The following is a 22,752-nucleotide window of genomic DNA, read 5'->3' on the forward strand; positions in this document are numbered from 1 at the left end:
TCTGAATTGTTATTTTGACAAGAACAAACACTCCTCATATGCTGTGCTGTATTTTATCAGGATGAATAATTGCAATAAGCTATTCAAATGTGCCTAGACACATAGAGGGGTGTGGTGTTGGGTTTTTTGTTCGTTTTTCGTTAAGTTTTTAAAGGATGAAATGCTGCGGGCATCCTCTGCTGTGCAGAAAGCAGAAAATGGGCAGAGGGAGAATTCTATGCATCTCTGCCACTCTGGCAGTTCCTGCCGGCACTCTGCTCCTGCTCCCCTCCTACACTTACCAGGTATGGAGGAGTGGAAAAAGTGGTGTGACGATCCTTCTGAGGATGCGCTGCTTGGCAATCTTCTGCACCCTCAGCCATTCCTTAAAAGCTCAGCTACTTCCCCAGCTAAATCAACTCACCACTGCCGTGAACCTCATCAGTAAAAAGGTACTGATCTGGCTCCCCACATCAACCTACCAGCTACAGAGCATGATCTGTTCAAGAGTACCAATACCTGCACTTACTCATTACTTAGCTTCCCATTGCTCCTTCTAGCCCATTGCAGAACTATGTGCTACCTTCACTCTTTGCCCCAGCTCCAGGTCAGATGTGTCCCCACAAGCATCAGACACTGGCCTCTCTGTTCCCAAACGTCCATCAGATTTGGGTACAGCCTTAGCCTTTTATGAGTTCTCAATCTCTGCTCTCATCTCTAGCAGCAGAAAGTCCATACAGCGAAAGTCAAAACATGCAGCAAACTCTCCCTGTGCAGCCATCCACAGCCTTGGTTCTGTTTTGTATGCAGATCCTGAACCAGAGAATTCGGCCCTTAACATCCTCTAATTTAAGTGAAAAGTTTCTAATACATTAAAAAAAAATCTTTAGTATGCAAACGGCATATTATTCGGTGATTGAGTCCAGCCTGTTACCAGGATTATTCCCCAGTATTTATTTCCTTGTTTGAAGATACTATGCCTCTTTAAAGGTCTGATATAATTAGGGTGACCAGATGTCCCAATTGTTGGGAATTTTTCTTATATGGGCACCTATTACCCTCTTCCCCGTCCCAATTTTTCACACTTTCTATCTGGTCACCCTAGATATGATAAGCCCTGTTCATCACAATCCTATTGTAACAAAGCTGTCACTTCCCGAGCAGTCTCTTGTGGCTGGAGTTCCCTTTGCAGCAGCCTCCCTCTGTTCTCCGTCTTCAGGGCCCCTTACAGCCTCTCTCATAAGTCTTACCGCCCTCCGCTTGGGGCAGGTTTAATGCCCATAGAAAGACAGTTCCAAACAGTCCATCACTGCCATCCAAAGGTTCCTACTTATACCATTGGCTCTTCTGCCATCCACATGGAGTTCTTTACAGGATCACTTCTCATAGCTCTCTTCCCCCCCTGGAGTTTGGCCTTTTGGCTCTGGCTTTGGCTTCCTTCTCTTGCCAATGTCTCCCCATTCTGAGGGACAAAGCAGTCGATATACTGCCCTCATCCAGAAAGCTCCTCCAAATAGCAGGAAGAGAGGGGAACCCTGCCCCACACTACCCTACAAGGCTCCTGATCCGGGGCCTTAAAAGAAGAGTGTCCTGGGGTTTTCCCCCCATCCAACCCAAAGTTTCCTCGGACTGCAGCCTCTCTTCTGTTACCAGGCCATTTCCTGGGCCTTTGATCATTCCAACTCCCTGGAATGGGGTCTTCTTGCCTCCCTCTACTCTTAAAAAGCCAGTATACCCCATTATACCTATCAAGAGAATTTAGACCCCACCTTTTGAAGTGATCCAAACAAGATAACATTATCAGTGTATATTTCAATACCTTATTTTTACTCAAATTATTTGACTTTACACCCTCACTTTAGTGAATGGAAAAACCATAGAGTCAATGATTTTTAAGGCCAGAAGGAACCATTAGATCATCTAGTCTGACCTTCTGTATATCACAGGACACCAGCACCAACCAGCACCCACACACTAAACAAAAATCCTGCTCACCTTACTCCAATTCGCTCTAGTGAAGTCAATAGGATTATTCACATAAATGAGGCAAGCAAGATTTGGTCTACTGGGGTTCCTGAGGACAGAATTCCCCTTTATGTTTAAAACTTGGCTTCTGGTGGAAATACATTGGACAAAAGTCCTGGTTTTGTACCATGGAAAAAAAGTTTCACAAACTGGGTGAAAACTTAATAAAGTTATGATTGATTGATAGGAATTTTACTTAAATTTATTAAACTGAGTAAGATTTATAAAATAAAGGTCATTAATCCATTTTTATGTCATTAATGCATCTTAGATGAACTAGAAACCAAGCATCCAATACTGCACTAAAATTCTCAAATCTTATTTTCCACTCTGAAATACTGTTGTTCGTTTTCCAAATGCAAAATCTATACAAAATACTTTAGGGTTTTTGAAAACAACAGAAAATAAAAAACAAAACAACCCCACCAACCACCACCAAAAACATGCTCTTGTATCAAGGCAGCATTTATAAATTTTGGTAATTAATCATTTTTTCCTAATTCAGTTTTATTTGACTACTGCTCATAATACCCAAAACACACATACACTTGATTGTGATTATAATTCAATCTCTGAATTATTGTCAGATGGAACTGTAAGCAAATTATTTCTACTGATGTTTGTTTTAAAAATGTCACTTTACAATACTGCATGTTAATGTCCAAAAACCTGTACAAAAACCAACTTAGCTGCAACAACACGTATCAAGTGGGGTTTTTGTTTAAGTTTCTAGTAGTCCCTAATACCAACAGAATTTCAATTAAAGCACAGGAAAAGTCTATTTATTGTCTACTACTCTGCCAATTCTACTGTGTTTGATTTAATGCATAAAAGATGGTTAGCCAGTTGGACGAAAGATTGTTACAGTCTCTGTTCACAACCCAGTTCTTGAATTTCTGAGCAAAGGGAGCCTAACTATATTAAACTATCTTATTTGGTTTTTAATTAAAAGAAGTTTATGTACCAAGTAACTGTGGACAATTAAAAAGCTTGTAAAAAAACTCCTCGCTTGACATTGTAGTTATGTTCCTGAAAAATGTGACTTTAAGCGAAACGATGATAAGCGAATCCTATTTCCCCATAAGAATTAATGTAAATAGGGGGTGTTAGGTTCCAGGGAAATTTTTTTCACCAGACAAAAGACTATTTTATATATATATATATATATATATATATATATATATATATATATACATATATATATATACATATATACACACACACACACACACACACACACACACACAGAGTATAAGTTTTAAATAAACAATTTAATACTGGTACACAGCGATGATGTTTGTGAAGGTTGGTTGAGGTGGTGAAGTCAGAGGGTGGGATATTTCCCAGGCAATGCTTTACTGCTAAATGATGAACTAGCCATTGGCTGAGTCCTCAAGGGTTAACTCGTTGTTAATGTAGCCTCACACTCTACAAGGCAGCACGAATGGAGGGAGGAGAGACAGCATGGCAGACAGAGAGAGAGACACACCCTGTGTGTGAGAGAGAGATGCGCATTGCTCCTTTAAGTATGCTGACCCCACTCTAAGTACACTGCCTTTTAAAGTTAATCAGCAAGCTGAGAGGGCAGCTGCTGCCAGGAAACTCCCTCCATCCTGAGCCCTGTTGTGTGTCCCCCCCGCTCTATGGAAAATGGGATAAGTGGGGTGCAGGAGCAGGGGGGAGGGGGACTCCCTGACATTAGGCCCCCTCCCTCCCCCTCCCCATACAGCAAGCAGGAGGCTCCCCGGGGCAGCTCCAAGGCAGAGGGCAGGAGCAGCACATGGTAATGGGGGGAGGGACAGCTTAACTGTCAGCAATTGGTAGCCTCCTGGGCGGCTGCCGCACAGGGAACTTAGGGGAGCGGATGGGGGGCTGCCGGTCCACCCTTGTTCCAAGCCCCCACCAGCTCGCTCCAATGGGCTGCTCTTCCTGCAAGCAGTGGACAAAGCAGGTGCTGCCAAACGACGTTATAAGGGAGCATTGCACAACTTTAAACGAGCATGTTCCCTAATTGATCAGCAACTTAACAAGGAAACAACGTTAATCGGGACGACTTTAAGTGAGGAGTTACTGTATTTAGCACCACTCCTCTCAAAGGAGCTGATGGAGATGCTGTCTAACACGGTAACTATTTTTTCCTATTGGAAAGGAAGATTTCAACAGCCATCATGACAATTCCTGCTGCTGTAATAACCCAAAACCTCCCCTCCACATGTTCTACCTTCAGTTTCTAATCTCTGGACCTACATGGACAATCAATCATGCCCTGGATGTGATTTTAAAGTTCTACATAGACAAAAGCAACACTAGAAATACCCCTGAATTGACCACTACTTCCTCAAGGCACAAATCAAATCTCTCCCAGTTGCTAGACAAGTAAACACAACTAGAACGGTCTACCCACAAAGCTTAAATTCCAAAATATCCTTACAGGTAAATCTATCCCACTAGCAAGTCACTATGACACTCGTTAACCACATCCACTGACACATGGTCACTCAAGTATTCACTTCCTTCCTATCAAACCCAGAATTCCACATAATTCTCCACTAAAAGGCAGCAGAGGAAGTGGGAGGGAAGAAAACATGAGCACTGATGGAAGAAAACAAACGCACATTACAAATTGGTTCTGTCACAGGAATGTGTGTGTGTCTGTAGTTAGATCATGGAAGAGATAAAGAAATTCCATCTCCCCTCCATCACAGGCTCTGATAAATCTTGACCTGTTGTACTATTCTGGGCCAGCACTTCTCATATTTGATAGAATAACCCCTAAGCATGACATAATTCAACTGGCCCTTAAGCCATGACCCCAATGACTTTCTAACTACTACCCACTATCCAACCTCATTTTGGAGCAAAAACTCTCCAAGGGCCATCTCCATCTTCATCTAAACATAGCCAGTATCTTGGATCCCTCCCTGACAGGCTTCTGGCCAGGACAGCGAACAGAGATGGGGCTGATATTTGTGAAAGATGATCTTTTGCTGTTTATGAACATGGGCCATGCATCTACAATCCTATTGCCTGACTTCTCCACAGTCTAGTATGGCCAACCATGGAATCCTGCTGTCCTGACTCAAAAAATCAAAGGGGTTAGTGGATCACGCAGAAATAGCTTCAAAGATCCTTCTCAGGCAAAACCTAGAGAAAGGCATGTAAGAGATACTGTCTCCTCCACCTTCAAAGCCCTAGCTATGGATCCCATAGGGATCCATCCACTCTCTAATCTTGTTCACCTCAGTGAAGCCATTAGAGCAGACAGTGAAATGTTACAGACCAAAAATTCTTTATATAAGATTCAATAAGCCAATGACATGTAGACCCGTATTACCTTCACAGCTGATACTAACAGCATCATCTTTCAGTGACATGGCTGATATCAGCAACTGGACAAAGAGTATCTCAGAAGACTTAGTGGTCTTAGTGGTACTGATGCGGAGATGGAGGAACCTGCCCCTTATATAACAGTACCCTCCACCGAAGGCATCTGCACTCTGATAATTAAGTCTGTTCACATCCACAGCATCCATCTGAATACCTACTTATTTTGGATACCTAATTAAATACAACCACCAAACAAAACTGACATTTTTGAGATCCAGCAACCCTCACTTCACAGAAAAAAAATGAAACTCATGTGCTCATCAGAAAGAGCTTTCTCAACAAGGGGCCCATGAATCTAGAATTAAATACCAGAAGAGATTAGGGTGAATATGAACCTCATGATCTTCAGAGTAAAATGCACAAGACCTCCTCTTTGGTCTAGCCTTCCGACAGCACCACAATAAATAAATACAAAATACATATATAATCCCTAATAACAGGAGGGAACAGACAGAGAAGAAACATATCCTTACAGTTACATGTCAAAATTTTGGTAGGTTCTCCGATGCTAGGGTGATGGGTGCTATTTGAGAACCTAATTAACACACCTTCCGGATATTATGAGTGTTGACTGACATCTTACACAACGCCCTTTGAATATTCTTCACAATGTTCCAGGACCCAACCTTTCAGATAGCCTCTTAACAGGCCCTGGCAACAGACTTGCAAGAGCTGGTAGGTCATATAACAGGCTCTTTAAAAACAGTTATCCTGTGGAAGGAGTGAGTGAATAATGGAGTGGAGGACCATAGAAAGTAGCAAAGTGAGTATTGGTTACTTACAGGAGGGGGCATATCAGGTTTAAAACAAACATAAGGAAGTACTTCTTCACAGAATGCACGGTCAACCTGTGGAACTCACTGCCAGGAGGTGATGTAAAGGCCAAAAGTAGAACAGGGTTCAAAAAATTATTAGATAAGTTCATGGAGGATAGGTCCATCAGTGGCTATTAGCCAAGATGGTCACAGATGCAATCTCACATTCTAGGTGTCCCTTAATTTCTGATTGCCAGAAGCTGGGACTGGTTGATAGAGGTTGGATCACTTGATAAACTGCCCAGTTCTATTAATTTCCTCTGAAACATCTGGCACTGGCCGCTGTAAGAGACAGGATACTGGGCTAGATGGACCAGTGGTCTGACCCACCATGACCATTCTTATGTTCATGTGTAGATGATAAACCCAAAAGTTATCTGGAGCTGATAATGGGAATGTGTACTAAGTACTTGTGTGCACATGCATTTAGCATTCATTATTTTAACAGTAGCTTTTAAATTAAACCTACAATTTTATATTATATCTAAATGTAAGTATATGTGTGAATAATTTGCCACCCACTAGTTGCTATAATACTATCACAAAGAGCAGCATGGATGTCATATTCTACTTTGACAATACATTTTATTTATTTTAATACTTAGCGTTAGCCAGCCCAGCAATCCCTACTCCCTTGTCTTTGAAAAATTCCATCACAATTGTATAACACAATGGCTGATTGCGTCTTGCCAAATGTGGTTGCTGCCTATTGAAATGAATGAGAAATCTGCTGCTCTTACACTCCATTGAAACACAGATTCAGCTTTGAGTTATGCCATCCTTTGCACTTCATACCATCTCCTTGCACCAGCACTCTACTTGACCACACCCAAACCACAACCTATTTCCTGATATACCCTCCTGAACTTCCTTGCCACCAGTCGGTTATGCCACTCCTGAAATAAATCCTCTTCTCACTGCTCTTCCATGGAACACATCTCCCAAGAATCAATGCCGTTCTTTATAGTTCTTCCTGCCAGGTTAGATGCCATTCAATTCTGTCCTGAAGGTTTACCTGAATATCTAAGACTTTCACAGTTTGTCCCATTATTAATGACTTGATGAAAAGGATTAGTGTGATATTTTTGTCCTCCACCACTTCTCTTAAATTCAAACTAATCCTTCTACTGCACTAAATGTAACTTACTATTATTTTTTCAAGTCTATAATTTTTCAATGCATTTACAACATTATAAAGAGACGGGGCAAACCCAGAGGAAACATAAATGCTGTATTGTACATGTCAGTAAATTGCTAAGACGACAAGCTGGTGTCATTAATATACCAAGAGTGCAGAAAGGTAGGGTTATATCAGAAAAAGCAACCAACAGAAGAAGTGCAAGATAAAGCAGCTTCCCATCTTTATCTTGCACAGTCTTACACCTACTTCCATAGGTGAGGCAAATCCACCATCCTTCACCTTCCCAAAGGATACAGTCAGGTGTGAACTCCATTAGTCCAACAGGTCTTCCTCTCTCCTATGCTCTGATATCTTTCATATTCATGCACCTATAACTACAACTTACCTGTACATTCAAGATGAAATCCTAAAATAATGAGTGTTTTCCTCTCTAGCCCACTAATTACAATAGCATGAGCAAAAATACTTTGTATAAAAAGTAAGAAAAAGTTGCTGTTTGTCACCAAGCAACATGCAGATGCTGATACTTTCAGTATTTAGATGACATAAAAGGTATTGATTGCCATGTTAAAATCTATCATGGGAACATTAATGAATATTGCTTAAATTAAATTACACAATGAAATTAATGCTAAGCTGCTGCTATCACCTTCCATGAAATTTAATGAATAGTTTGCATAAAGAAAGAGTTATAATATATTCATTTGTTTTCTTTCATTTCTTACCTTGTCCTTCTGGGGTTTCACCAAATGGATTCACTTCAACCTGAGTAGCATCAATTTTCAGGAAAAGACTGTACAGCTTCTTAATTTGATCTGCTGCCTAAATTTGATCAAGTGATTTGTAAGTAGCATGCACAAAAAGGAACAGTAAACCTTTACATCTATTTTTAGTATCTCAAATTACATAATATCTAAAGTCTGGTAGAAGATTACAGCAGCTCTCGATTAAGAGAATTACAGTAGTATTTACTTCAAATGGAGTTTTACCCTATCAAATATATTAAGAATAAAGCCTAAAAGTTTTGATAAACATTTTGTAAATGCTATCTTCATAGTATATAAACTGAGGAATTTCAGTAAAACGAACAGCATCGTTAATATAAACAAGCTTAATTTAAGCAAAATCAAATAAGTTTGAGTTCATAATGAATATATTTTCTCTGTATGCTGATATTCAAGTTAAGTAATTATGTTAATGAGTCTAAATTCAGAAACTGAGAAGCAATGTGGATTTGATGAGTGCAGATTAATTGCTGAATCTGTTTAGAAAAATATAAAATCTCCCTCCTACATCAAAATGCAACTTTTCCCTGTAGAAGCAACAACTGAAAGATTGAGTTTGTTTATTGAAAAGTCAGTCTCTCCTGCTCCTCACTGCTGTTCTTTGCCCCCTCCTCTCTCTCTCTGTGGCTGTGTGTAGGGGTGGGCAGGGCTAATCGTGACATAATATTAAGTCCTCAACCACTGTTTACCTCTGCTGTTCCCCCATTAACAGGTCAGGGATGTTTTAAGGATTGGAAATGAGACATCTCAACCTGTCCACCTGCAATTAATTTGTATATTGCAACTCTATTGGTTGCAATGAGGTAGCAAAAAGATTGGGACCCCAAAAAAACACATATTCCAAAGCTTTTTTCTTGGTCAGTGGTTCAGTTAACCAAAAACTCAAACCAAAACATTTGGAATCTTTCAGAAAGTAAGGAAGGGAACCAAATTAAAAACCAAACTTGCTTTTATGTTGCTTCTATCTTTATGAAAAAACCCACTACTCCTGTTGGACAGTTATAGCAAAATACTAGTCTTGTAACATTGAGGGAATGGTTGTGCTTTACATCTATATTGTACCAATACGAACTTCCAGGTTTCTAAACTTATTTGTTATTAAATATGTGCCAAATAATCTTTAGAAGTAATTCTTGTTCTATGGGCTGTTCCAAAGCAATTTGTTACTTGTATTTAATATTTGAACTATTATCTGTCTCAGTTGTAACTGGACACAGAAATATGTAACCTGTTTCCTAACTGGATGTCCATAATTATTAAAATGAAATTTCTGGGGTGAATACTCATCTTTGAATTAAACATTCACTTCTCACAAATATGTGCATACAATTCAGTTTCTACAAACATTTCTGCCAATAAACTTGCTCAGTCGAAAATCTGCAGAAAATGAATTTAAAAGGTTCATGAACAGCCAACGCAAATTCCATTCTGAGATATTTGCCAAGCTCTAATTGTGTGTGTTCTGTATGCACATATATTTGCACTTTCTTTGGGACTACACCAAATGGGCCAAATCCTGCTTTCAGTTCTATGGGTGACTCTCCCAAGGAATTGCGCCCCTGTAACCGAGACATTAATAGTAGTGTATTAAAGCAATATAAATAAAAAAATACAATTTGAGAGCAAACTAATATATTATTACAATCAATTAAAATAGAAGCTCATGTAACATTAACTACTACAAATTCATTATTGCATCAGAATTTAGCCATGCTCTTGTTTTTAAGGCATCAGTGAGCAGGTCTATAATACTGTGATGACAGTCTCATGCCCACTCAGAGCCCTTTATAACAAGGAAAAAGGGCAGGAACAGTATAAGGGGGCTCTAAAAGCCCAGTATAAGGGCAGGAGTCCCCAGCACAGGCACCGAGTGTAGACAACAGCTCTATGGCTATTTCCTGCAAGCCTTGGTGTAGGGGGCCTGCCAGGGCAGGCAGAGCATCCAGGGATGAGGCCACTACCTGCAGTGTTAAGGAGAGTCCGGGCAGTATAAGGCAGCTGTAACTTATAGAGCAGCCCAGAATCAGGAGGACACAAAGGTGCTTAAAGCCACCATAGCTTCCTGCCCCCTAGGCTGCAAGTTCTGTGCTGAGACCCTAAGGGTATGATCTACATGGAAATTAAACACGTGCAGCTGGCCTGAGTTAGCTGACTCAGACTTGCAGGGCTCAGGCTCTGGACTGTAAACTTGCACGGTAGATGTTCAGGCTGGGGCAGGAGCCTGGGCTCCGGAACCCACCCCCATCGCTGGGTTTCACAGTCCGGGCTCCAGCCCAAATCCAAAACATCTACATTGCTATTTTTAGCCCCGCAGCGTGATTCCGAGTCCGTTTTAGCCCCAGGCTCTGAGATGGCTGCAGTCGGTCTTTCTGAGGTGTAGACATACCTTTAGAGGAGCAGCACAGAATTCACACCCCAGAAGTAGTTCCTATTCAGATGGACCTTTTTATTTACTATCCATGACCTATCCATTACTTTTCCTTACTTCAGTAAATTCCATTGAAGAGGTTATGGCATGTGGAAAGAAATGTATAAAATAGTTCAGTTTAACAGCTCAAGTATTGTTGTCAATAATTAAGTACCAGAACTTTGCAAGGGTTGAAAGTTTTGATATAATCATTCGCTCTCACTGAAGATACTGCTAAATCTTCAAATGTGTGTTAATCAACTTAATGATTATGCATTTGTTTATTGCACAGTTGGGATGGAAAATAATTAGAAGTGCTGTATTAAAAATGCAAAGATTCTACAGAAAAGGGATTCTACAGGAAAGGCATTTTGATATTATGGGGAAAAGTATGAAGAAAGAGTATATGATAGCTGTCTTTTACACCTATTAACATTAAACTCAAATACAGCTGTTTCCCGTCTACAAAGTGATTCACTCCAGCACTGTATCTTGTGATATTATGTACTATACAGAATTCCTAGCATAAAACAGAGATAAGCGCTGATGCACTGAAAGTTCTACTCTCAGAATCCTGTCAGCAAACTGGCAGCCTTTGTTTGATGTCTCTCAGACTTTAAAAAAGTAAACCATTCTTCAGCTATACAAAACACCTATTTGTTGATGCCTGTCATATTGCATTTGAGATATTAAGGACCTGATCCAGCAAAGGGATCCATGTGGGCAATCTATTACACCCACTGAAATCAATGGAACTCACAAGATCAAGGACTGAATCTATTTAATTTCAGGAACAATAAATTTTCTGTTAGCACCCATACCTGCACCTAAATAGGCAACACCTGTTATGAGACAGGTTGAATTTATTAAGATACAAACTTTTTAAGCATGACCCTAAAAGGCATAAAGCCTCTCAAAACCATTCAGGAGGTATTTATCACTTAGCAGAACTGGCACCTCCACCCTCTTTGTCTGAAGACAATTGAACCCTTCCCTGTCAAGTTACCTGCTGTTGCAAAGGTCCTTTGAATCCTAAATTTTCTGCCATCTGCAATGCTTGGTTGTCCTTTACACCTTCAAAAATATCTATTTCCTCCTGTTATAATAAAGTACATAAAGAGAATTAAGGTATTCAATCTGAGTAGAGATTTATAACTTGAAAGGAGAAATGCTTAGTATATATTTGCAAATTAGTAATTAAAGTATGGCAGTTTGCCAAAGTTCTCGGAGATTCAGGCTATAGCAGCTGCCTATAGGGTATGTTATAATTATCACACCATCTATAAAACAGTCCTTCCAAAAAACTATATAATTCTTCAGGGTGGCATGCTGACAAGACAATCTGACACCAGTTTTCATTTTTAATTACTGTACAGATGGCGTTGATGAATATTTAGGTTGTTAATTTTTATGACATCTTCTGGAAAGTCTCCAAGACAGTGGTATTGCTGCCCAGTAATATTACTAAGTTTATATAATTTCAAAATGTGCATTAAATATTTTTGCTTCCCCCCACATAATTATACATGTCTGTATCAATTATTTGCCCAAATGAATAGCTTATCTACTCATTACCAAGACACAGAAACATCATAAATACTTGAATACATTATTCATCATTCAGCAGTGAGTACATGTCAACAGTGACAACACAGTGGTATCTGAGGTGCAAGACTTAAACCTATACTAAGAGGAGGAAATAATTCATAACTTCCGCCTTTGATATCAAGTGTGTTTTTTTTAATTGGCAGTCATGATATTGACACTAAGCCTGCCTGCAAAAGAACTAGCCTAACCACCCTTTCCAATTAGTTAAAGTGAAACATGAAAGATGCTAAGAAACATTTAAGAAAATGCTTCATATACAGGTGACCTTTAACATGTGAAATTTAGAGCAATTGCCTCACTAAGACTTTGACTAGAGTAGGAAAAGAGGTCTAGGGTTAACAAAATGAGGTGCTGAACCTTCCTCATCTCCCAGGATCAGGTCTCTATTTCGTTATATTAAATTGTTATTTATTTACTTACTGTAACATCTTTCCACAGAGGACATTTTTTTCATTTAGAAATCTGATTATAATTTGAGTCTGAAATATCATTTTGATACCTTAAAGATAAGTTCCGGGCTAGTAGCCGCCACTTCTTCTATGTCAACACCCCCCTGTGGGCTGCCAACCATAACAGGTCCATTGCAAGCTCTGTCCATCAAAATTGCAAAGTAGGTTTCCCTCGAAATATTCAGTGCTTCTGCAACCATCACCTAAAAATTAACATGGGTGAAAAAAACCAAACCATCTTTTTAACTGGTATATCTTGGCTGGTGAGATTTAACCATAATATTTTTTTAATTTGTTGTGGTATCTGGGAGTACTAAATGTCATAAAATCCAAAGAGCAATTATGAATCAGAAGAAAAGGATAAAATTTTACACCACTGTGAACTGCTAGCAGAGAATATAGTGGCTCATATTTCAACACAGTCTTAAAGCAGCTACAGTTTTATGTTATAGGCACGAGATACTTCATTAGCCTTTTTCTTCTTGAATCTCTCAATTCCTATATCAGTGACTTCCGTGACATAGTCATTTACATTAGAATATATAATAATAATTGTAAACTAGGGATCCAATCATCCCTTCTAAACAAGAACCCCAAAGCAGAGGATGACAACTGGGAAAATCTCAGCATCTCCTTTCCATTCCTTCATGAACATGTAGGATTCTAGCACTTAAGCAGGGGATGGGGGAGTACATATAGCTTGCTAACCCTGTGGATCTTAGGGATCCAGAGAGAAAAGACAGCAGCCCTGCAGATTTCAGAGCAGCAGAGCAAGCCTTAGCCGCTCCTTGCTGCCCATTGGAAGTATGCTTCCTAAGAAGATCGTCTGCCATTGATGGCACAGGTGACATATCTCCAAGGAGGATAGAAAGTCCAAGAGGAGGAGTTAAAGTTGTTTGCTATGGCATTAATTCCAGCACAGATTTACCCCTAGGAACCCACCATGTCCCAAGGAGATGATCGCATGTAGAACCGCTACTCTAAAGCTCTCCCCTCTTCTACTATAAAGGCTCCCAAACGCACCTGGAATGAAACTGCCTCGATATCATGAAGCTGCAACTCCTCCCCTTCTACACCCCTCACAACAGATCCACTTATTTTCACTCCCCTCCACCAGCATAAAAGGGGGAACACACTCATGCCTATCTATGATCTATAGTTTAGCTTCCAAGGAAATACAGACTTTACATTACACCCATGTGTTTGGAATCTGTGTGCCCATTTTGTTACAGCACAGTAATAACGATGCTCACTTTTCCATCTGGATTGTTGGCCATCATACCTATTACCTAATAGCAATGACCGATGTAAGGCAACACTAATAAAAAGAAAGTTGCTATGGATGGACTTCCTGTTAGCCATTTAAGAGACGAAGCACACTTTTATACTTGCCACATTACTCACGAAAATAACTCTTTTTGACATAAGACTATCAAATTACTTCAAATGTTCATTTTAAACAACTTCACTGTATTACTATTAGTAGGTGCTGTTAGTTATCTTGATAGTTGCCAGACTGACAAGCCCAGGACTGGAGCTCTCTCTGTAAAAGTGGACCAAGCACACCTAGCATGGTAGCAATGTCGGCTTCCCTACCTCAATCCTGAAGTCCAGGGAACATCCCTGGGGCAGAGTGATTTGCTCTCCAGTTCCATTCACTCTCTGGATTCTATACTGAGATCACAACCAAGGATGTCAATGAGCCATATCAGATCGGTGGTGACAACTCTAACCTGGACACCCTTTCAATGGAAACTATAGAGATCAGCAACTCAGTTCACTAAGTGGGCTAAGAAACAAGTATCAAATGAGAATGACTTACTGATCTGGGCTGCTTATAAATCAATGGCTTTAAACAGTCATCTTAGATTAACGCTTTGTGTATACCATTATTCATGAAGTATCCATTATTTAATGAATGAAATACACAGGGTCAGATTTATTGCTGGTGTAACTTTGTTGAAATCAAATCATGGCCCACATTTGTTTTAAACGTAAGGCTCCTGTACGCTCCTGGTGTCTAACTGTAAGGTGTACTCCACTGAATAATGCTTCCTTGGATTTCAAGGTTCCACAATTATAAATGAGAAACTTTTACCAATTTATTTAGTATTCTACTAAATAAGTATATGAGGAAGAATGCACTTACCTTATGTCAGTCTGTACTTCTTAACAGAATAGGAAAAAATAAGAAACAAGAAATTAAATAAAGTTCCTCTCTATCAGTTGGGCAGAAGGGAGGGAAGATGCTATTTGTTTATGGACCTTTGAATGGGAAGAAATTTTGACCCTTAAAATAATTTTGCTTCCTTTTCTCTGTCCCTTGCTTTCTTTACAGAACTTTTGGAAAGCTAAAGGTATAATTCAAACAAGCAACTATTCAAAAGCAGAAGAAAACTAGAGTTAAAGGAAGCCAATAACAAATAATACAGAAAACTACTTTATTTTGTAAAGGTTTCTAGTCAAGGCTGCTCTAAAGGGAAATGAAAAGCCAGTATCCCAACTATAGGTCATCTACCCGTCACTATTGTTAATGTAACAAGCATGGATATGGAAAATGGGCTTAGTTTGTTGCCGTTAGAACTTTTACCTGCACCAGTATATCTGAAATGGTTGAGTCAGTTGCTCTATTTAGAGGTCAAGCAAAACCACTCGTCAAAAGGCACCTGAAATTTTGGCACCAGAAACTCTTATCTGTGTTCTTCAGACAAAGTTCCCATAGCTCAAAGGGAAAGGGAGAAATGTTAATGGAAGTCTCACTAAAATAATGATAAGTGATATGTTTAAGCGCTAAGGGTGGGATTTTCAAAGGGCACTCAGGGAGCTAGGAGTCCATCTCCCATTGAATTTAAATTAGAGTTCAGTGTCCAATTCCCTTTGGCTCCCAGCCTAAATCAATGGTGGTGAAAAGACAATACAAACAACATGGATTCTTTAAACCAAAACAATCAAAAGCCCTAACCTAAAAATGTTAACCTCCATAACTTCAGAAATAAAAAATGATTACCTACCTTACATAACTGTTGTTCTTCGAGATGTGTTGCTCATGACCATTCCATTGTAGGTGTGTGCATGCCCACGTGCACAGTTGTTAGAGATTTTTGCCTTAGAGGTATCTGTACAGTCAGCTGTGGCGCTCTCTGGAGTGCGGCACTCATGAGTTGTTATATTAGGCACTGCTGGCCCTATACCATCTCAGTTCCTTCTTGCTGGCAACTCCGACAGAGGGGAAGGAGTGCAGGTAATGGATGGACATGAGCAACACATCTCGAAGAATAACAGTTATGAAAGGCAGGCACTTCAGGCAGCTGCTATGGGGGTGACTAATACGCATATGCCTGTTACAGTAAGCGCAGGGCTTAAAACCTGGAGAGTGAGGCATGCGCCGCCTGGGGCAAAATCCTGCCAAGACCCTAACTTATACTTATAGTGCTTAACAACTACTTCGCTAACTAACTATTGCCAACAAAACTATTTACAAAGCACTAAATCACAAAGCAAAGGAGAACCTGCTAACCACTTGCTAAGAAGGGACAGACACACTCCGACATACTTCCAGGGGCAGTAAGAAGGAACTGAGAGGGCATAGGGCCGGCGGTGCCTAATATACCGATGCATGAGCTCAGCACTCCAGAGGGCGCCACAGCTGACCCTATGGATATCGCTAAGGTAAAAATCTCCAACAACTGTGCACATGGGCATGCATACGCCTAGACTGGAATCGACATGAGCAAGCACTCAAAGAAGAACCTTGAGTTGTTCAGGATGATAACTGACAGGCATCCATGGTACAGAATTATTCATTTTTTTCAGGTAAAAATTCTAATTTCCTCCATAGATTAGTGTAGAATGCCTAGCAATTTCTTGCAAGTAGAATAGGGTTAGAGCAAAGGGAAGAAGTATGTAAGGAGATAAAAGGTCTTTAAAAGTCCCATCTTGGTAAGAAAAAAGTGTCAATCATATAATGTCTGATATAAGAATGCAAACAGAAGTCCGCAGTGTCAGAGAGTGCCCATTTGTTATTAATGAGGGGCATATGCCAATAGTTAATCGGGAATCCCCTCATTAGGCCTTCCTTCCTTTCTTGACAATAAAAAGACGGAAGGAGTGAGGTAATGGACGAAGGGAGAAGTAGGAGAAGGAAGAATAGAGAAAGTAAATAAGGAAGTGTTATTTACTCCTCACTGCACAAGAACTAGGGGTCACCAAATGAAATTAATAAGCAGCAGGTTTGAAAGAAACAAAAGGAAGTATTTCTTCACACAACACACAGTCAGTCTGTGGAACTCTCTGCCAGAGGATGTTATGAAGGCCAAGACTATAACAGGGTTCAAAAAAGAAATGGATAAGTTCATAGAGGATAGGTCCAGGGATGGTGTCCCTAATCTCTGTTTGCCAGAAGCTGGGAATAGGCAACAGGGGATGGATCACTTGATGATTACGTGTTCTGTTCATTCCACATGGGGCACCTGGCATTGGCTACTGCCAGAAGACAGGATACTGGGCTAGATGGCTGCTCTTATGTTACAAAATGCTTAATTCTGAATACCTTAGTGGTATTCCTGAATTGATGAGGAAGCTCCCCCAGCAAAATCACTGATAAATCAGGTTCCTCATCCAGTGCCACCTAAGGCTTGGAAGACTGTCAGCACTTATTGACCAGCCACATCACAGAGGGGTTTGACACATCAGTGGATGAGAGAAAAGGGTGGACTAGTGGCTCTCTAATGACCAGCAACTCTTTCAGTCTTCCCTCAGGAAACCATCTCATCAGTCTACCTGCTTTGAAGTGGGTGACTTGGCCTTCATGGTAGAGTTCATTATTATGTTTAGACTTCCACTGTGTAACATTTCCCACCCACCTCCAGTGAGAAAGGTGCAGTAGTTTGTATCTGCAATGCCATCTAAGTGAGGCGGGGCAAGAGACAGAGAATTTGGAAGATAAGGTGGGACAAGAAGTGCCAGTCCTTCACATGTAATTCAACTTGGGCTTTTACCTGGTGTTCACGTGACATAAGCAGCTGACTCCATCGGTCCAGGCCAGTGCATAAGAAACCATAGAATTTTGGGGTTTTTTTCTTATATTGTTCTGCTTTGCTTATGATGAGAAGTGTGATGATTCATTATCCTATTTTCCACAGCAGTTTTATAAAAAAAAAAATGTCTTGGGAAAGCTTTTATTTTAAAGCCACCCTAACTACTTCATATTTTCTTGCTTTAACATTTAGCCTTCCAACACTGCCTGTAAGTTAAATGTCTAATTTCACATGGAAATCTAAAATGGCCCTTTGATACTGAATCATATATTAGAAATGTTAATTCTCTTATTGCTTGGAGAAAAGGCACAGATATCAGGTTCTCTAAGTTGTCACGATAAGCAGAAGACTGCCTGCTCAGATAACCAGACTCTCCAAATTCTAGGGTGCCATAAGAGGATTTTATGTAAGCCTCACCAAAATAGCTGCCAAGGGGACTTCTGTTTATTTAAGAAATATCTATTTTAAGAAGCACAGCCACGTTTTAAATATTTCTGTAGGCAGATATGCAGAAAGAGACAGTTCTACATTTGAGAACTCAATTTTGGATAACAAACTTCATTTTCTACATGACTATTCTAACTGTAGAAAGTTTTTGAGCTTTAACATTTATCCCTAAAAATGAAGTACAATATTGCTATCTCCTAGAACTCAACACCTGCTCATGCTGATGATAAAAATTACACCCATTGTCCAGATGCATTGTGCAACTAAGTGCCATCACCTGAGTGCAGGTGTTTGAAATCACCACCAGAGAAGCATGGTCATGGGTGTCTGTGTTGCAGATTTGCAAGATTTACCCAAATCCACTTTGTAACAACTAGCTATTTTTATTTTGTTGCCAGGACCCAAGCAATTTATCCCATCAGCGTGAACAGTGATGCTGGTTTATTCAAGGACTTTTCCACCAGTATTAAGAAACAAATCCTCACCATTGTGACAATCAAAAATGAGGATATAAGGTTCTCTTTAGAAGGCAAAGTTTTACCAGTTACATTGATATAACTAAACCAATATAATTATATCAATATAACTCCCTGTGTGGACACTTACTCAGGAACAAGAGTGGGTTTTTTAGGTTAGCTCAAAAGCCTTTCAATGAGACAAACTAAACTGAAAAAAGCCACTCTTTTTCCAAAATAAGACTGTCCACACACCAATACTGGTATAAGTATACTAGTTAAATTCACTCCTTAGCTTGCATAACTTTCCTGTGTGGACAAACCCTAAGAAAAGGAGCATGGGGAAATGGTTTGAGCAGGGGACTGGGAGACAGGAAATCCCAACTTCTAATCCCAAACCTACAACCAATTTGCTGTGTGATCTTGGACAAGTAATTTAATCTATGTATCTCTTCATCTGTAAAATTATTATGAAATACCTATTTGAAAGTAATATGATTATTTAATTTTCCAAAGTGCTAAATAATTTACTCAAACTTTCTAAAAGAGCAGAAAAGTGAAAAAAGAAAGAATATCTTTCCGTACTGACTTGTAATTTACTTTAACAAAGTTATAGGACAAGACATATTCCTATTGCAATAAAACAAAAATGCCTACTAACTCCTGAATCTCCATTGCCATAATTAAATGCACAGGTTACTGAAGGCACTCTCCTCTGCTCAAACTGCTACCTTTTATTTTTGTCTCTTCAAGATTTACGAGACATTTTCTATGCACAAAAATTTCTATATGTTAAATGTTATCCTGGAGATACAAAATCCATTTAGCTATCACATACAATGATGAAATTCTATCCTACAACTAAGATTGTGGAACCTGCAGTGCAGTGTGATACTAACACTCTGAATGACTTGTAATTTCTGTAAATTGCAGCTAGTTCCAAGATGCTAACAAGAGCAGAGTCTGTCTAGAACGTAAATTCCCCCCTCCTCCCGCCCATGTATCTTTTAAGAGGAGTCAAAAGCTTTTCACAAAAACACTTCTGTTGAATTTGAGAGATATTCATCATTATAAAGGTCTATGTTTTCTCCAAAATCTACTGAGTAATGAGGGCATAGCAGTCTAGTCACCATTATTTACTTTTCATAGATGTACCCACTTAGTATAAAGTAGGGCTAGTGTGTTTGCTTGGCAATCTGAAAAAGCCTTGATAAATCATTACTATCACAAAATGCTTTTACAAAATGTACAGTAAACTGGTTATTGCAGTACAATTCAAGAAAACTTGTGCATGTGATAAAGATGGAGAATATGCCAGTTTGCTGAAATGCACCAAAACACTGCAATGGTAAAGATTTTACATTTAGAACAAAATGGCTAGCTGCCACGAAACACACAAAACACGTGGGCTAGCAATCCCTTACTACTGATGCGCACCCGGTAGACAACAACAAAATGCACATGCATATTGAAGAGAAATCATGGATCCACATTGAAATGCTTTTATGTGTACTGTAACATGTTTCCACCTATCCTTGCTGGACAGCAAAAATATACATACATTCTAGTCTATATACATACTTACACTGTGCTAATCATTGTCGTATCTGCGCACCTGATATTCTTCCACACAGAGACTTTAGGGTCAGACGAGACCATGATTACTTAATCTGACTACCTAAAAAACCTCACCCACCCATTCCTGTAATATTCCCCTAATCTCTGGTTGAGTTACTGAAGTTCTCGAATCACGATTTAAAGACTTCAAGTTTTGCAGAGTATCCACCATTTACACTAGTTTAAACCTGCAAGTGACCCATACCCCATACTGGAGACACAGGCGAAAAACCCCATATTTCATATGGATATGTTCTCCAGTTAACTACAATAATTTGTAATAAACATTACACTGAATTTAGCTTTTTCTCTCTTCACAGAACAATTGAACAGATTGATTTTCTCTGATTTATTCATTGCTGGATTTTTTTTCTTTATTAAAATCCCTCTGGCTTGATATCTGAACAACATCGTTTAGGTGAGGTTGGTTATATAAGCTACATGGTATTCTCAGTCTTCCCTGGTTGGATGAGAATACCTTATGATTATTTTATCTGGTATGAATGTTCATGGAAAGCAAAACACAAAAGGGACACTATGTAAAGAAATGACAATTTTCTTTTAAAAAACAAACAAACAAACAAACAAATATTGATGGAAATTTTTTGCACTATTCGCCCAAATCTAGTCACTATGTTTTCATGATATACTCTATCCTCTTGCTCCTGACACTATTTATTTACAGAAGCAATGTGCTGAAGGGGAGAAAAAGAAGCTACAAATAATACGTTTTATCTTTACAATACATAATGTATGGAGCTTTCTGGATATCTACTATGTAAGAGCATCTTCCTACTCTCTCTACTAAATTAAGTTAGTGTGCTTTCATTTAAATAATCTATTCTGAAAATACAGACTTTTCATTTCTATTGATTTTCAATGGAAATTAGAAGTCTGCTTTGTAGATTTGACCATTTAAACGAATGCACAATCTTCCAATCCGATGCAGGGTGAGGGGGGAAACAAATGTTCCTCTGCTGGAGTATTTCAAACAATTCAGCTAACACAAAAAGGAATAAGACTAAGGCATTTACAGAGGAAGAGGGCTTTCACCACACAATATTCTGAGAACAGCTGTAAACTGAGAAATGTCTCTCTTGTGTTTATTATCAGAGTTTTTGAGAGGTAGCAGTAATTTTTGTTTCTTCTTTTTACTATTTCAAATTAAACTTCTATCAGGAACTATACTAGTCTGCTTTTCTTCTTCCCACAGAGATATTGCTAAAGACACACAACAAAATGTTCCTCAAACACACAACAAAAAGCATCTCTTCAGCTACATGTCCTCTTTCTCCGTCAATGCCAAGATGCTGGCAGTACATTAACAACTACTTATTTTTTCTTCAACTCATGCCAAAGAAGTTTGCATAACTGTCTCCTGGCATCAAATAGACAGCATAGCTCTTCATTATATTCCCTCTCTCAACAAAGCAAAGTTAGAAAATTTAATATTTAATTTTAAATCAGAAAATTTCCAGTAGCAGCCTTACTTACCTGATTTAATTCCTTAAAGGATTTAATTGATGGGTGAAAGTCTAAGAAAGCCTGGCCTGAAGGGCTACTTATGTTTCTCTTACTTAGGCCAATAATTAAGCACATGACCACCCCACAAAAAAGGCACTTTTGGCATCCTAGAAAAAGCTATTCCCCAAAATGAGAGAATGTAATATTTCTCCTTTTGAAATCACCTACCAAAAGGCACACTTCTGCTACAGAGATCAGATTAGAATTTGCTAGGCATTCACTTCATCATACACTCCATTTTGCTGTGTATGTCATGGCCAATTTCAGAAATATTTAGTGATGAACATACATGTAAAAGCAGATAAAGATAACACATTTTCCTTTGTCATATTAATAGGATGCAGTCAATCAGGGATTTAAATAAAAAAAGGAGTAGAAAACACGATGGCATACACTACAGCACGTTTGTTCAATTGCAACTGTAAACTATCTTCAATTTTTAAGGTTTCAGAGTAGCAGCCTTGTTAGTCTGTATCCACAGAAAGAAAAGGAGTACTTGTGGCACCTTAGAGACTAACAAATTTATTTGAGCATAAGCTTTCGTGAGCTACAGCTCACTTCATCGGATGCATCCAATGAAGTGAGCTGTAGCTCACGAAAGCTTATGCTCAAATAAATTTGTTAGTCTCTAAGGTGCCACAAGTACTCCTTTTCTTTTTTCAATTTTTAAGAAAGAGGAAAGAATCTTACTTTCTTAACTTTAACACCATCCTTTGGAGTTTGCTTTGTTGCGAGATTGTACCCAATCATCTGTTCAGCAAGCTGCCCAACAACCTTAGGGCTACAAAAGAAGGGAAAAAGTCAATTTACTAACATGTATTAAAGATATTTTGATCAGTTAAAACAGCTGTTGCAAAAGCCTCAATACTATCAGAAGTATATTACTCATGTCTTTTGAATTTTAGAGACTTACTCTTTAGTTAGATGGACCCCTCCTTTCAATCCACTATTAAAAACACCTTTTCCTCTCCCTCCAGCCAGGATTTGAGCCTTTAGAACAATTTCTGTTGCCTCTGTAAGAGAAAAAATAAATAAATACACTCTTGTGCTATTAAATGTCATTTATTGAGCCATAGC

At 39.1% G+C, this 22,752-nt stretch overlaps 1 protein-coding gene across 1 annotated transcript in view; it reads right to left on the reverse strand.

Annotated features, from left to right (window-relative positions):
- SUCLG2 (succinate-CoA ligase GDP-forming subunit beta) overlaps positions 1 to 22,752 on the reverse strand; it is a 230,408-nt gene that overhangs the window by 103,443 nt on the left and 104,213 nt on the right. The window contains exons 3-7 of the mRNA XM_038410519.2: positions 22,589 to 22,688; positions 22,366 to 22,456; positions 12,647 to 12,799; positions 11,546 to 11,635; positions 8,073 to 8,169 (exon numbers count right to left, since the gene is read on the reverse strand). Coding sequence (XP_038266447.1) covers positions 8,073 to 8,169; positions 11,546 to 11,635; positions 12,647 to 12,799; positions 22,366 to 22,456; positions 22,589 to 22,688 — 531 coding nt within the window. The remainder of the gene's footprint in view (positions 1 to 8,072; positions 8,170 to 11,545; positions 11,636 to 12,646; positions 12,800 to 22,365; positions 22,457 to 22,588; positions 22,689 to 22,752) is intronic.

Source organism: Dermochelys coriacea, chromosome 7 (genome assembly GCF_009764565.3).
Source record: "Dermochelys coriacea isolate rDerCor1 chromosome 7, rDerCor1.pri.v4, whole genome shotgun sequence".
NCBI classification, from domain to species: domain Eukaryota; kingdom Metazoa; phylum Chordata; order Testudines; family Dermochelyidae; genus Dermochelys; species Dermochelys coriacea.